A 13,862-nucleotide genomic window follows, 5' to 3' on the forward strand; every position below is an offset into this window, starting at 1 on the left:
AGACATGTAGATTAAGCCAAGTTCAAAATCTGGGTTATTGACTATATAGTCAACAAAAAAAAGACCACATTCAAATTTGGTTTGGTTTATTTCGAGCTCAGTCAAGCAATAACTCCAGAATCATACATGTCATAACCAGGTACATAAATATCCCATTCTGAATTTGAAAAATGTCACCTTGTTTTGGGATTCAAAGCTCAATATATAATAGTCTAGGAATTGGATATCAACATGTCCTGAGGGGAAAAAAATCTAACTATTGAGAAGTTTGATGATGACTGTAAAATTTGTTGTCAGTAGAAGAGAAGATGCTGTCGCCATGTCGTGAGAAAAATGTATTATTCCAAGTTGGCTTTTTCAGACCATCATACTTCATATGCCAGGATATTGGATTGAAGATTCATTGGTAAGTGAATCCCATTCTCTTTTTTGCATGCTCAATATTCACAGCCTCATGTAGCGTTTTAATATTCTGAGTGGCCCCTGAGACGTAGCTGGGCATTTGAGCACCACTACTGTCTTGAACCACGTAGCTGGGCCTCACACCGTTAAAAGCAGGCCCGGCTCCTCCTCCAATCCCCTCCCGAGCTGCTTTATAAAGCGGCGCCACGTTAAGTTTGGCCTCCTCTGCTGTTCTGATCACATCCTTTGCATACAACTGAAATTCATACTCCTCCCCTGCCCTTATTTGATTGTTTATCGCTTCAAACTCCACATGGTCTTGTTTTTGTTGCTTTTGCTTTAATTGTTTTTCAACCTGGGTGAAATATATAACAGTTAGTTTTCTTACCAATACGAACATCAAAAATCTGTGCAATATGAGATCTCTCACCATTTGTGTTTTATGAAACTCCTGTAACTTTTGCAGCTCCTCTTTCTTCTTCTGAGCCTTGAGCTGCTGTTTCTCTGCACATATTTCATGCGCCTTCTTCTCAGCCTGAAGTATTTCCTGATTTTTCTTTTTTGTCATCTCCTTCATTCTCGCTTTTTCTTGTCTCTAACACAGGTTTAAGTCAAATGTAAGTGAATATGACTTTGAGGTGATTCTTGAATAGTTTAACTATTTACCAAAGATTCTCTGTGTGCAACAATGGACTGCATCAAAGCAGCTCTCCTCTCTTCCTGCTCCAGCTTCTGCTGAGCCTCTCGAGCTTCTCTCTCAGTAACAGCTCTGGCGATTCTCTGCTCTTCATTATCAACTTGCTCTTGCTGTGTGGTTGCGAGTTTTTCCCTGATATTTTCTCGACGCATCTGGGTCTCCCTGGAACAGTTTAGATAGTTAAGACGGGATACAGGGTGGCCCAAAGTGAACACACAGTTGTTTTACTCATTGTTACCCAAGTTTTTATTTGTAATAGTTTGCCCCTTGTTGTTTTTTTATTGTGCTCGCGCAAACTTCTGTGAATAAAGTGTGTGCTGTATTTTTAGCAATTGGAAACCCAGAAAAGCTTGCAACTAAGACTTCAAAATGAAATGTTAAACATAAAACCGTTATCACGGGAATAAACTGTCATTTTAGAAGAAACAATAAAAGTCTTTGGAGCCAAGCTTTTAACACGTGACATGTGTAAAGTCACCATTGGATTCCATGTATTATTGTGTCTTCTGGCGTCGCTCCTACCCACGAGGGGCGGGGTGTAGGTACCGCAGCAATGTCAGCAATCTTTTGAATGTGAAATAATTGCATATTTAACAACAATATTTATAACACACATATAAAGTTGAAATTCAAGCGTGACAAGTTGGCGTAAGCCTACTTTTGGACCACATGTTTGTGTGTTTGTTATATTGTGTTGAATGTTTTCCATACATGTCGAAACTAGTTGTTGTTTCTTAGTTTGACGGAGCAGGGAGAGATAATGACTTAAGTAGAGGCCCCAGCCCGTTCATATGCTCCATTCCAGTACTGCTGTTCAGTAGCTAGTGCTGGCATTGTATACATAACTACTGAGCTCTTCCAAACTAAAAACAACTTTACATAACCAGACCTTATTAACTCTTTTTCTTTGTCTCTCCTTAACTTGGTCATTTTTTGTTTGGCTGTGAGGTACAGTTCCATTTGTTTCTTTTCCGCTTGCTCTTTTTGGTCCGTTTTCTCTTTCTCTAGTTGTCTGTAAGTCAGATGATCCTGCAAAAGCATTACAAGCAAAATGAGACATCTGAAGTGCAGTGTTTTATGTTTTTGTTTTGAAGATTGAAATGATAAAATATCCCAGCACACTAGACCTGATGGGCTTGCATGAGCTGTTTCCTCTCCTCTTTTTGTTGTTCTTGCTCTCTCCTCTGTTCCCAAAGATAGAGCTCATGAAGTTGTTGAATTTCCTTCCCATCTTGTTGCTTCAGTAGCTCCTCATGTTCTTTCGCCAACTCATTTTTCCTCATTCTGAAAGTGGCACCATAATGGAAAACAATACTGACAGCATTTGAACATGTTTGTCTGTGTGAGACACTTACTGATTTTTCAGTTCCTCCACAACAGTCAGAGTGTCCATTTTCTTTTGACGAGCTTTCTCCTCTTCTCGTCTCAGAGCTTCCTCTTCTCTGGCCTTTGCCCTTCCTGACAAGGTTTTTTCCTCATCTCTAGCAGCACCCTTGATGCGTTGTTTTAGTTCAATTTGTGCCTCTCGTTCTTTCAGCACATGTGAAAGCAAATAGCCCCCCTAAATAGACAGTAATGAATCATTTAAGACAAATCAATAAATAATACCCAATAATAAACAAGGAGTGAAAAAGACACAAACGTGCAGGCCTTTGACCCGGTCCGTCTGATAAAATAACTGAGTTTGAGCTTTTTCTATAGCCTCCTTCCTCTTCTCCTCCTTGTATTTGGCTTCTTCCAAATCAAGTTGTTTTCTCTTCTCCTCTTCAGTCTTCTCCTGAATCGCCTTTGCCTTCAGCATCTCCTGCCTTTTCCCCTTTAGTCAACATGAATTTCACCACCATATTAACCAAGAAGTTGTCACCCCAACAATGTTTGTCCCTCTGATTCCAACTCACCAGAATGGTGTTGGACCAACGTGTGACCACCTCCTTCGACTGCAGGTGCATGGCCTCCCTCTTCTTGGCCTCTTCAATCCTGCGTTCTTGTTGTCTGTTAACGTTTTTTAGCTGGTCTTGAATCCTCATTGATTCAGACTTTGAAAGGATGGTCACTTTGCGAAGATCTGGTAGTCGGTCCATGGTGCTGCCTCTTTCATTTGAAGACACTGAACAAACACCATAATGACTTTTGGTAGTGAAAAGGACTAAAAAACACTGTCAGTCAGCCTATGGATCCAAAGTTAAGAAGTGTGAGGACAGTTCCCATCACAATTGAGAATACAAACATCTTAGATCCAGTCCTCACAGTAAATTGCTGAGGGAAACCCATCCATACTAAAAGACAGGCATGTAGTTGCCATAGATTAAAGCCTTATATCTTTTCAGGTATCTTATGATTAAGCGATGACAAAGTTTCAATTTTCCGGGGACGGATCCTTCTAATCCCCATATACTAAATTTGTACTTTTAGTTCATTCTTGGATTTGGTTTGAAAGGTTTCCTGCATTTATCAAGCTATGGTTAGTTCACTTCACGAACAAGATGCCACGTGAAGCCTTGAAACCACTCAGTTTGAGAGTATAACCTACCTCTCCGATGCTCATAGTGACAGGTCGACATCTCTGTTTTAATTGAGTGAAGTATTTACATTTGCCAGACCGCATTTAGGGAAAAAATGTTGCCAAAGGTCAATATCCAGCCGGTGAGTGAGGACCACATTTGTTGCGTCGTATCCGAGCAACAGCTGAACCAATCAGAGGGCTTTTTGCAGATTCAGCTGTCTTATCAATGTCCTGTCCTACTCTAACCTTGTATTTCCACATCACAGTGACTGGACACATACAGTTCAAATGTTCTTGTCTGTTAACTCCATCAGTGTAAATTCTTGCCACTTCTTGTTTGTCCATATGAGATTTTTGTCCCAATAGAGCCCTATGTTGATACAGTGAGGAGAAAACTATCCAGAAGAAGCTGAAATACCACTGACTACCCACATGAAGATAAGGGTGTTATATATTGATATCTTTTGTTCTTATAAGTAACATTCTGATGGGAACAACCAAAATATTCTGTAGTTTAAAGGAACTACCTGATTTTACTTCAAATCAAATTTTTGCACCTATTTTATGAACCTTCAGGCTACTTTTCTAGCACTTTTGTGAAAGTGACCCAACAAGCTGTGAAATGTTCCTAAATTTGTCCCTGTAAATAATGTATTAGGAAAGTTACCAATGAGCTTGGACCACAACTAAAATTTGTATTTAGTGGCTTTGGTATCGGTACAGGTATAGGGCCTTAAACTTTATTGAAAATATACTTGGGGCCCCTTGTGAATATGCAAATTAGCCAGTTTCATTTAAAGTGTGAAAGATGATTGGCAGCCAAACATGACAGTCATGTGCAAACTAATTTAAGTCCGGTGTCAAATTACACCCCAGTTGAAAGGTGGAATTGGGTGTTGTGGTTTTTTTCATTATCGGACCCACTGTTTGTCAAAATCCACTCATGACAGGCTTTGCTTACTCCTTATGTATTGGCTATTCCAGGCCAGGGTCATCTAAACATCACAGATTAAGAAAGGATTTCCCACCTCACAGCCTCTCCAGTGTTCTGCCGTCAGGGGGAGAATGGAGTCTACAGGCTCGGTCCAACTCTCTGAAGAACAGCTTCTTCCAGGCTGTCAGGAAGATGAACTCTCTCCCTCCCTTTCATGCCTTCCCTCCGCCACTGCACCGAGAGTCTGAGAGATGTATAATTTAAATGTATTTGTGAATTGATAATGCATCTTTAAAACGTAACCTTTAATTTCCATATTATGCAATGCATTGTGTAGTTCTACGTCAGATGGCGCGTGTGGGGCGGGCGTTTTCCGCGAGGGGGGCAGGCTTTTGTCGATGAGAACCATTCAAAACCAGCCGAGGGAACGCTCCAGTCTGTGTCCATCATTGCCCTCCAGACGCCACTACAGCAGCTTTTACACCAGCCAAGACTTCCACCGCCAAAGCATCGACTAAAATGGCTCCTGTTCGCATCAAGTCTGTGCTCATCAGTGAGAGTGTGGACCCTCGCTGTCGGACCATTCTGGAGGAGAATGGCATCCACGTGACGGAGAAGCAAAACATGCGCAAAGAGGAGTTGATTGCGGAGATTAAGGTACTAATACTTGATTATTGCTCCTTTCTAGTAAAAGCGACTTCATTTGTCTATAATAGTCGCACAGGTTTAGGTTGCAGCGTTTATAAGTCTGGTGTAGATGATCGACCTAATAGCCGATGTCACCTATGAATTATGGTGTAAACGTGCATTGCGTATTTTCCTGATTCACCATTTGGCTCACCACGCTTTCCTACGCGGATTCAACCCGGCAGAGGTGAGAAAGTTGCCGGTAGTTGGCACCGCCCCTTTGGGTAGCTGATGCAACTCATCCCCGACTTTGCTTCCATCCTCTGCAAACACAGAGTGGCTCCATAGATGCACACAAACATTAACTTTGGGAATTGTTGAGTATTGTGAAACATTGATTGAATATTTAATAGATGCATAACTTGTTATTTTAAGATTACATGTATTATAGTCACATTATATTGCAAAAGAAAGCAATTAGAGTGATCAGCCATGCAGAATACTTGGCTCCAACAAATCCCCTTTTTATCAGACTAAATATCTTAAAATTGCATGATCTTGTTGATGCTTACACAGCAGTGGTGATGTACAAAGCTCACAATCTCAGGCTCCCTCAGTGTTTACAGGAGATGTTTCAAACAAGAGAATCTATATACAACCTTAGAGGAACTGATCTGCTACAAAAACCTATGGCGCACAGTAATACTAAGAGGAGGTGTTTATCAGTTAAAGGCGTTGATCTATGGAACGGTTTATCTATTCAACTTAAGGGCTCCAAAACTATTTAAGCATTTAAGAAAATGTATAAGTCAAACATGATAGAGAAGTATAGAACACTTGAATGAAGACCATTAGAAGAGAAGTCGATCGAGGATACATAGCATAATTTTTGTTTGTTGAAGTTTAAGTTTTGTGCTTAAGTGTTACCATCGTTGGTATTAAAGAAAGTGTATAATGTGTCATCTTTGGACACAGAGTCACAGTTGTAAAAGGGGTTAGGCAAAATAAGTCTTGGCTTCAGCCTAAACCCCTTCAGTCTGGCATCATTTAGATTTAATTCTTAATGTATGTGTTTTCTTATTGTATAATGTCTTAGATCTTTGGAAAACATGTGACATGTGATTTAAATGTTCATAATGACCGAAGAAAAAAATAAAAAAATAAATTAACTAACTAACATTACTCCTTTTTGTTTTTTAGAATTATGATGGCCTTGTGGTTCGATCAGCAACAAAAGTAACAGCTGATGTTATAGATGCTGCCACTAATCTAAAAATCATTGGAAGGGCTGGTACTGGTGTTGATAATGTGGATGTTGATGCTGCTACAAAAAAGGGCATTATTGTTATGAAGTAAGAGAGCATTTGATCCGATTTCCAGTTCTGTGGAACTATACAGTTCTTTAACATGCACTTTCCATGTTCAGCACTCCGAGTGGCAACACCATCAGTGCAGCGGAGCTTACATGTGCTCTAATAATGAACCTTTCAAGGTAAAAGAAAACTTATGTAGAACCTTATAGTAAAAGTTTGATTTAGAAATTGACAAAGAAAAAACAACACTCTTCCTGCTTTTTTTCAGACAGGTTCCTCAAGCTGCAATGTCTATGAAAGCTGGTAACTGGGATCGCAAAAAGGTAGGCAGAACTTCAGTCGCCCCATTTTGGAACAGTGTTTGCAGTTGGCACACAAACTAATTACTATTGCATGAATGATTCCATTGTCCAGTGAATCGTCCATAATTGAATGTGGCACTTGACATTTTGTAACATGCTATTCATTTATTTTGCTTCTTTTACATTTGGTTATTTGCAGTTCATGGGTGCAGAACTGTACGGGAAGGTACTTGGAATAGTTGGGCTTGGAAGAATAGGAAAGGAAGTTGCTTCAAGAATGCAGTCATTTGGCATGAAGGTAAGCAGCAGTCTCCTCCATAACAAGACAAGACATAACTGCTCATTTGAATTTAAAGCTCAAACAGGAATCTGCTTTTAGACCATCGGCTATGATCCAATCACACCAAAGGAGATTTCTGCCAGCTGGGGTGTGGAGCAGATGACTCTGGAGCAGCTATGGCCCCAGTGTGACTACATCACTGTGCACACACCACTTATGCCCTCAACTGTTGGTACGTTTCAACTTCAATGACCCCCAGTATATGTTTTTCTTACATAATTGAGTGATTTAAGGGCTGCTTCTGTAGCAATCTGACTTTTTCCCAGATAAGCCACAGTTAATGAGGTTGTGTCATGTGCAATTTGTTTAAATCTAAGTAAAGACTCATGACTGTCATTTCCTTTTTACAGGCCTCCTAAATGATGAAACATTTGCCAAATGTAAGAGGGGGGTAAAGGTTGTTAATTGTGCGCGTGGAGGCATCATTGATGAAGCGGCGTTGTTCAGAGCTGTGGAGTCGGGACAGTGTGGAGGAGCAGGACTTGATGTCTTTGTTGAGGTCTGTATGTATTCAGCTTGGACTACAGAACCTTATTTATATTACCGTATTTATATCAAACAAACAGTTGTGCTCTCACAGGAACCACCAAAGGAGCGCACACTTGTGGATCATCCTAATGTGATCAGTTGTCCACATCTTGGAGCCAGCACTAAAGAGGCACAGGCACGATGTGGACAAGACATAGCGTTGCAGATTGTGGACATGGTTAATGGCAAAAACTTGGTTGGAGCAGTAAGTTTTCACCCATGGGGAATTTAACACAACTAAACCTTGTTTTTCTATTTAAGAATGTTTTTGATTGTTGTGTTTTGTGCCCCCATAGCATATAGAAAATATAATTGTAGATCTAAATACTGAATCTGATTTGGTTTTGCAGGTAAATGCTCAGGTATTGGCCAGCACATTCTCCCAACAATCACAGGAGCTGATTAAATTTGGGGAAGCTATTGGAGCTCTGTTGCAATCTTGTTTGACTTCAAGGAAACCATACAGTAACCTTCGGATCACTACTCAAGGTAGCTCTACTTGAACAGAAACTACTGACCATCGCACAGATATTATTATTTATTTATATTTATTTTGTTTGAAAAGTCTATAGATATTTTTGAATAGGACTGTTACAAGTTGCTTTGAAATGGCTCCATGGTAAAGAGCTGTGTGGGCAGCGAAAGCAGGGGGAATAAAACCAATTGGTTACTAGCCCCCCCTTATGACAGAAATGTGAAACGCACTCAAATTGCCATGATCTGTGTGCAATATCTTTACTCAATGCTAAATGTTTCATGGTAAATGAAGTCCCATCAACACGTGCTCACAGTTGACAGAGATTGAGTCTTTATTCATAATCAGAAACATGGCTCCCTGATGCTCTCACACAGCTGCTGTCTCCCCTTCTCTCTATCCTCAGCACATGGATCTACTTTTGATTGGGACAAATACTTTTAGAACATTGTCCAACCAATAGTACAGATGATTATGTTTCTTGTTTCTTTATATCTTTTTTTTTTACCTAGGTGACTGTATGAAGTCTTCCTCTTCGTATATGCCTTCAGCTGTCCTTGTTGGATTGCTTGGTAATGAATCCAACACTATTAACCTCATCAATGTCCTGAATTTTGCGAAAGAGTCTGGAATCCAGGTATAGTAATGAATTAAGTCGATGGAATACTTTGAGTGTGCGCAGTAATTAACTTGGATCGGTTTTCTTTTTTTAGGTGAGCCAAACCCACTGCTCATCGAACGGTGTCGGAGTGTGTGAAGTGGAGATCTTGGCTGATGGTTGCACCATTAAAGCCACTGGGTCTGTCCAAAGTGGTGTTCCTGTACTGCTGACGCTTAGTGACAGTACATTTAGACAGCCCGTGTCACTCACTGGAAACCTGCTGTTCTTCAAAGCCTCAGACAACTCTCAGCTGCTACCCTCTGTAGTTGGTAAGGAAATGTCTCACCTGCTCACTGCATAAAATGATGCATGAAAAACGTGTTCAGCTTATAGGGAGGGTTTTTAAGATTGAGTGTTCTGATGTACTAATGACCTTAGCCACTAGATGGAGAGCTTTCCACATTTTGTACATTTATTATAGACTTAAAAGATTAATGAAAGATTACTTTAAAAAGATCACTATGCTACATTTTAATAGTCCCATTTATTGTCCTTTGTGACAAAAGGTCCATTATGGCATTGGGCTTTAATGCCGTCTTTGTATTGCAAGTTTGTCATGACTGTAAATGGCTGAGATGCAGTGTTTGTTTTTCGCTGAACAAAAGCTTAATGGTCGTGCTTCCCGAGGCCTTTTTCATTGTGTTTTTTTTGCTATTGTTTTTTGCAGGAGTGCTGGCCGCTGAAGGAGTGCAGATTGAGTCGTTCAGCGCTTCTGTGAACCACACTGGGGAACAGTGGTTTTGTGTGGGGGTGTCCAAGCTCCTCACAGATCTAAATGTTTTGAAGCCTATAGTTAAAGATGCGGCCCAAGTCACCATTTAGATCGTGATGGCTGGACTCTGTAACAGTGTTTAAAACAAAACCTAGTGTTTACATGAAAACAAATGCATTGGATTCAAGTTCATTTTGGCAGAGGAATACTATCTGTTCACAACATGCCTGTATGTGAAATTTTGTCATGCTTTGGTAAAAGAAATGTTAATGTCTTATACTTTAGTTTTAGCACAAATAAAGTGACAAGATATTTTACCCCAGTTATTTGTGAATGATATTTGAAAGTTTAATCCATGAATCGAGGTAAAAACTGTGCTATGAGGATGAAGATGTGTTATCATTTTACAGTGTATTGTCAGCTTTGACCCTGTTACATTGCAATGCAAATTCAATAGACATTTGACTAAATCTTATCTTAGTTGTTTTGATGGACTTTTGTGCCCTTTTGTGACTTTTTTCTCCAGCCTGTAAATGAGCAAAATCTTCTTTCAAGATCATTAACACATTTTTAGGCAATACATGGTTAAGTTTTCTCAGCTTAAATCGAAATGTTGATTTATTGTAACCTGCAAGTTGTATTTTCATAGTTCTAAAGTGATTGGACGTAGCGCAGTAATCCTTGTCCGGATTAGGTAAAGCCTTGGCCACACTGCACTGCACTGGAAATGTGTGGAAAACCATAGCAACGACTTGAATGGGGTTGAAACCATGAATAGTGAACAGTAGCCGCTTGTAGTGCCTTAAAGCGAGTCTCATTTGGTTAAGATTTGTATTTTCAATGTTTGGTCAATTTCTCTCCACTCTGCGCTATATAGTCTCACAAAGAGCCCATAGGAAGCTAGTGGAGAGGAAAATCTTGCAGAGAACCGTTCAGGGTGATTCCTCTTAATGGTCGCTTGGTTTTATCAAGGACCTCAGAAGGAGAAGAGCAGTGGGAGGGGGAGGAGGGGTACAAACGCTGGACACGAATAGCCTACCAAAATAGGATAGAGCTGCGCGCGACCGTCCAGCTATATTGAGCGCTTTCAATGCAAAGAGACAACAGTCGAGTTTTGGGTTGGACACTACGGCTTATTGTTGTAAATATGCACACAGGTATGTTCTTCTGTTACTGTATAACCCCGTGATGTGTGTCACTCGTTTTTCATGCATGGTGATTAACTATAGCGTTAATAGTTAATGAGAACATGAAACCGTGATTTTTCTACTCGCTTTTGTCACGTGATCTGCATAATATGTGGTGTTCTCCTTTCAGATACAATGTCACAGAAACAGTCGGACGTGTACACGTATGACTACATCGACAGCGCGCATCCCAACGAGCTACTGGACGCCCTGAGACACTTCTACCTCGCCGGTGCGTTTACGGATGTTACCCTAAAATGTGGCGAATCCGGACAGGTGTTTCACTGCCACAGAGCGGTGCTCTCGGCCCGCAGCTCCTATTTCAAAGTTATGTTTACGTCCGATATGAAAGAGAGATCTGACAGTGTGATCAAACTGTCCGGGGTGCACTGTGAGGTTCTGGCGGATTTGGTTAACTACGTTTACACTGCCCATGTGCGCATCACCGAAGACAACGTGCAGAGTTTATTAGAGACAGCGGACTTACTACAGTTTTCTTCAGTGAAACGCGCCTGTGAAGACTTTCTCGTGCGCCTTCTGGATGTTGATAACTGTTTGGGAATGTATGCTTTAGCGCAACTGCACATGTGCCATGGTTTGGAGAGGGAAGCCCGGAGGATGACGCACAGCAGGTTTTCAGAAATCATACTGCAGGAGGAAATGCTAGAACTGGACCTTGAGAGGATGAAAACAATTCTGTTGGATCACAATGTCGAAGTGCAGTCTGAAGAAAAGTTAATTGATGCCATAACCAAATGGATAAGCCATGATATTGACAGACGTATTCACTATGGCTGTGAACTATTACGCACAATCCATCTAGACATAGATGAGAACTACTTTGCGGCCTCTTTAGAGGCACACGGACAACTTTTACTCATTAATGACGAGGTGTTAAAATCACTGCTAACAAAAGCAATTACTAAGTCAAGCATCAAGGGTCTTCCCACAAACAGAAAAATGTCTGCTCAAAATATGTACATCGTCGGAGGATACTATTGGCATCCTCTGTGTGAAGTTCATATTTGGGATCCAATAAGCAACACGTGGGGACAAGGGAAGGACATGCCCGAACCTGACAGAGAGAGCTACAGCGTGAGCCTCCTGGGAGCAAACATCTATGTGACTGGTGGATACAGAACAAACACTGTGGAGGCATTGGATGAAGTATTTGTTTATAATTGTGAGGAAGACCAATGGACCCAGAGTTGTTCAATGATAACAGCTCGGTATTACCACTGCTCTGTGACACTGCATGGATGTATCTATGCCATAGGAGGCTACAGGGGAGGTGCTCCTGAGAAAAGCTGTGAATTTTATGACCCATTGAAGAAGCAGTGGTCCCCGCTGGCCCAAATGATCCAAGGTATGTGGCTTTATTGTTAGCCTATTACAAGTAAAGCATATGCAAAGAATCTAAATTGTCCGTGCAGAAATACAAATGCTGTGGACTATAGCCTACTCTATGAACTCTATGAACCAACATTATTATTAATTACGTGACACTAATAGGCTACATGGACTTTTCTGATATTTCTTTGCAAGTAAAATGTTGCAAATATGTTTAGTATGAAGAAAACTATTTTAAGTTCAGTTGTCGCTGTAGAAAAGAAGAAAGTATCTTTTATTTGGCTGAAATGAAACTGTCCTCATTTTATTTCAGGTGTTGGAAATGCCACAGCCTGTGTATTGGGAGATAAGATCTATGTAGCTGGTGGCCATTATGGATACAGAGGTAGTTGTACCTATGAAAAAGTCCAGGTTTTTATGCCTGATGCCAATGAGTGGAGTGTTGTTACAATAAGTCCTCATCCAGGTAGGTACAAAAATGAAAGTTCATATAAACATGAATGATATATATGATATATATTTTTTTTTTACCAAGCTCTTTGTGTTTTCTAGAATATGGTTTGTGTTCAGTGTCTCTCAACAATGACATGTTCTTGGTGGGAGGACAGACCACCGTGGCGGACTGTTACAGCCCAGAGAGAGACAAGTGGAGAGCCATATCAGTGATGAAGGAGCGAAGGATGGAGTGTGGAGCTGTGGCCATAAATGGATGTATTTATGTAAGCGGGGGATACTCATATTCTAAGGGGACTTATCTACAGAGCATAGAGAAGTATGACCCCGAGCTGGACTCATGGGAGATTGTGGGTACTCTGCCCAGTCCCACCAGGTCTCATGGATGTGTTTGCTTTTATTGTCTTTAACTAACATAATAAAATTAGGAGTGAAACTTTTCAAATCTCGTCATTGACAAACTCTGAGGTGAAATTAATCCTATTGAAGGGTTTAAAAAACAGCCCTTAAAGAACTAGTCCTTGATTATTAATACATGTATTACAAATAGATTATTTAATTTGTGCTGTTATTCATCTGAGTGGCACACTTCAAAAGCCGTCAAATCATTGTGAAATGCCTGTTTTAATAATAGGCCGTAGAAAACGGCATCTGTTTTGTGCAGTGGCTCAGGTGTCATTTTATCCGCTTGGTAATGAATTTCAAATAAGCATTAAATAATTCCATAGTCCTGAAATGTTTCATTAGGATGGGCTGTTGGGATACACAAAAAAGATAAATGAGCAACATTTCTATTTGTGTCTCGTTCATTTGTTGAAATCCAACACTTGCACATAGATGCTCTTAATTTGAATGTAATATTCTGGAATAAATGTTAAAATATGTCATTAACTATTATTGGTAAATCCTGACATGCAAGGAGTATTTTCTTTTACCAAAATAGTGGTCAATAGGCAAACAGCAGGGCTAGGCACAAGCAGGCCCGTGGGCCAACTCGGGCCCCCATCATTGTTCCTCCGGACCTCTGAAGTATTTAGAGAAATATGATTGCACAAAACAGAGCTGGACCACCAGCTAAATACCCTAAAAGTACCTAAAATAGTGCAAATTCCATTAGAGATTTCCTGGAGGACCACAAGGACGTAGTAAAACTTGATATTTTTTATTCTAATTGAGGCTCGGCCCCGTCTTTTGACTCGGTCAAAATCCATCCCAAGACCAAGCAAACTTGCCTACTCCTGAGGTATAGAATATAATGACTGAAAATGAGAAATGTTTCACCAATTTTAAATGAAAATAGCGCATATCGATCTGTAAATCTGCGTCTGCTTGGAAAGGATGCAAGATTGACAGAAATGTAATAAAACAGCGACATCTG

At 40.4% G+C, this 13,862-nt stretch overlaps 3 protein-coding genes across 3 annotated transcripts; 2 read left to right on the forward strand and 1 right to left on the reverse strand.

The window, feature by feature from the left end:
• Positions 1 to 391: 391 nt before the first annotated feature.
• On the reverse strand, positions 392 to 3,793 carry cfap210 (cilia and flagella associated protein 210). Its single transcript, XM_079563197.1, has 9 exons — positions 3,630 to 3,793; positions 2,998 to 3,206; positions 2,742 to 2,915; positions 2,455 to 2,660; positions 2,227 to 2,383; positions 1,989 to 2,128; positions 1,069 to 1,261; positions 833 to 997; positions 392 to 757 (listed from the first exon to the last, which is right to left on the reverse strand). The coding sequence occupies exons 1-9, from the start codon at positions 3,658 to 3,660 to the stop codon at positions 401 to 403; spliced, it is 1,632 nt and encodes a 543-aa protein (XP_079419323.1). The 5' UTR covers positions 3,661 to 3,793; the 3' UTR covers positions 392 to 400.
• A 1,118-nt stretch (positions 3,794 to 4,911) lies between these two features.
• phgdh (phosphoglycerate dehydrogenase) lies at positions 4,912 to 9,811 on the forward strand. The gene is made up of 12 exons (XM_079563279.1): positions 4,912 to 5,193; positions 6,364 to 6,515; positions 6,590 to 6,655; positions 6,745 to 6,799; positions 6,978 to 7,076; positions 7,158 to 7,290; positions 7,469 to 7,617; positions 7,699 to 7,851; positions 7,997 to 8,135; positions 8,634 to 8,758; positions 8,835 to 9,051; positions 9,450 to 9,811. The coding sequence occupies exons 1-12, from the start codon at positions 5,056 to 5,058 to the stop codon at positions 9,602 to 9,604; spliced, it is 1,581 nt and encodes a 526-aa protein (XP_079419405.1). The 5' UTR covers positions 4,912 to 5,055; the 3' UTR covers positions 9,605 to 9,811.
• Positions 9,812 to 10,452: 641 nt separating this feature from the next.
• On the forward strand, positions 10,453 to 12,929 carry klhl23 (kelch-like family member 23). The gene is made up of 4 exons (XM_079563119.1): positions 10,453 to 10,651; positions 10,812 to 12,047; positions 12,345 to 12,497; positions 12,584 to 12,929. The coding sequence occupies exons 1-4, from the start codon at positions 10,585 to 10,587 to the stop codon at positions 12,892 to 12,894; spliced, it is 1,767 nt and encodes a 588-aa protein (XP_079419245.1). The 5' UTR covers positions 10,453 to 10,584; the 3' UTR covers positions 12,895 to 12,929.
• The last annotated feature ends 933 nt before the right edge of the window (positions 12,930 to 13,862 follow it).

The sequence above is a fragment of the Gobius niger genome (assembly GCF_951799975.1).
Source record: "Gobius niger genome assembly, chromosome: 9".
In the NCBI taxonomy this organism is placed as follows: Eukaryota; Metazoa; Chordata; class Actinopteri; order Gobiiformes; family Gobiidae; genus Gobius; species Gobius niger.

Excerpts from the sequence above, each read along its gene's own strand:
- cfap210 (XM_079563197.1), bottom strand. The coding sequence starts at position 3,660 with ATGTCGACCTGTCACTATGAGCATCGGAGAG. Across the intron at positions 2,129-2,226 it reads AGCTCATGCAAGCCCATCAG|GATCATCTGACTTACAGACA; the intron begins GTCTAGTGTGCT and ends ATGCTTTTGCAG. Across the intron at positions 758-832 it reads AGTTTCATAAAACACAAATG|GTTGAAAAACAATTAAAGCA; the intron begins GTGAGAGATCTC and ends TATTTCACCCAG.
- phgdh (XM_079563279.1), top strand. The coding sequence starts at position 5,056 with ATGGCTCCTGTTCGCATCAAGTCTGTGCTCATCAGTGAGAGTGTGGAC. Across the intron at positions 6,800-6,977 it reads GTAACTGGGATCGCAAAAAG|TTCATGGGTGCAGAACTGTA; the intron begins GTAGGCAGAACT and ends GGTTATTTGCAG. Across the intron at positions 7,077-7,157 it reads TGCAGTCATTTGGCATGAAG|ACCATCGGCTATGATCCAAT; the intron begins GTAAGCAGCAGT and ends ATCTGCTTTTAG.
- klhl23 (XM_079563119.1), top strand. The coding sequence starts at position 10,585 with ATGCAAAGAGACAACAGTCGAGTTTTGGGTTGGACACTACGGCTTATT. Across the intron at positions 10,652-10,811 it reads TGTTGTAAATATGCACACAG|ATACAATGTCACAGAAACAG; the intron begins GTATGTTCTTCT and ends TTCTCCTTTCAG. Across the intron at positions 12,498-12,583 it reads TACAATAAGTCCTCATCCAG|AATATGGTTTGTGTTCAGTG; the intron begins GTAGGTACAAAA and ends TGTGTTTTCTAG.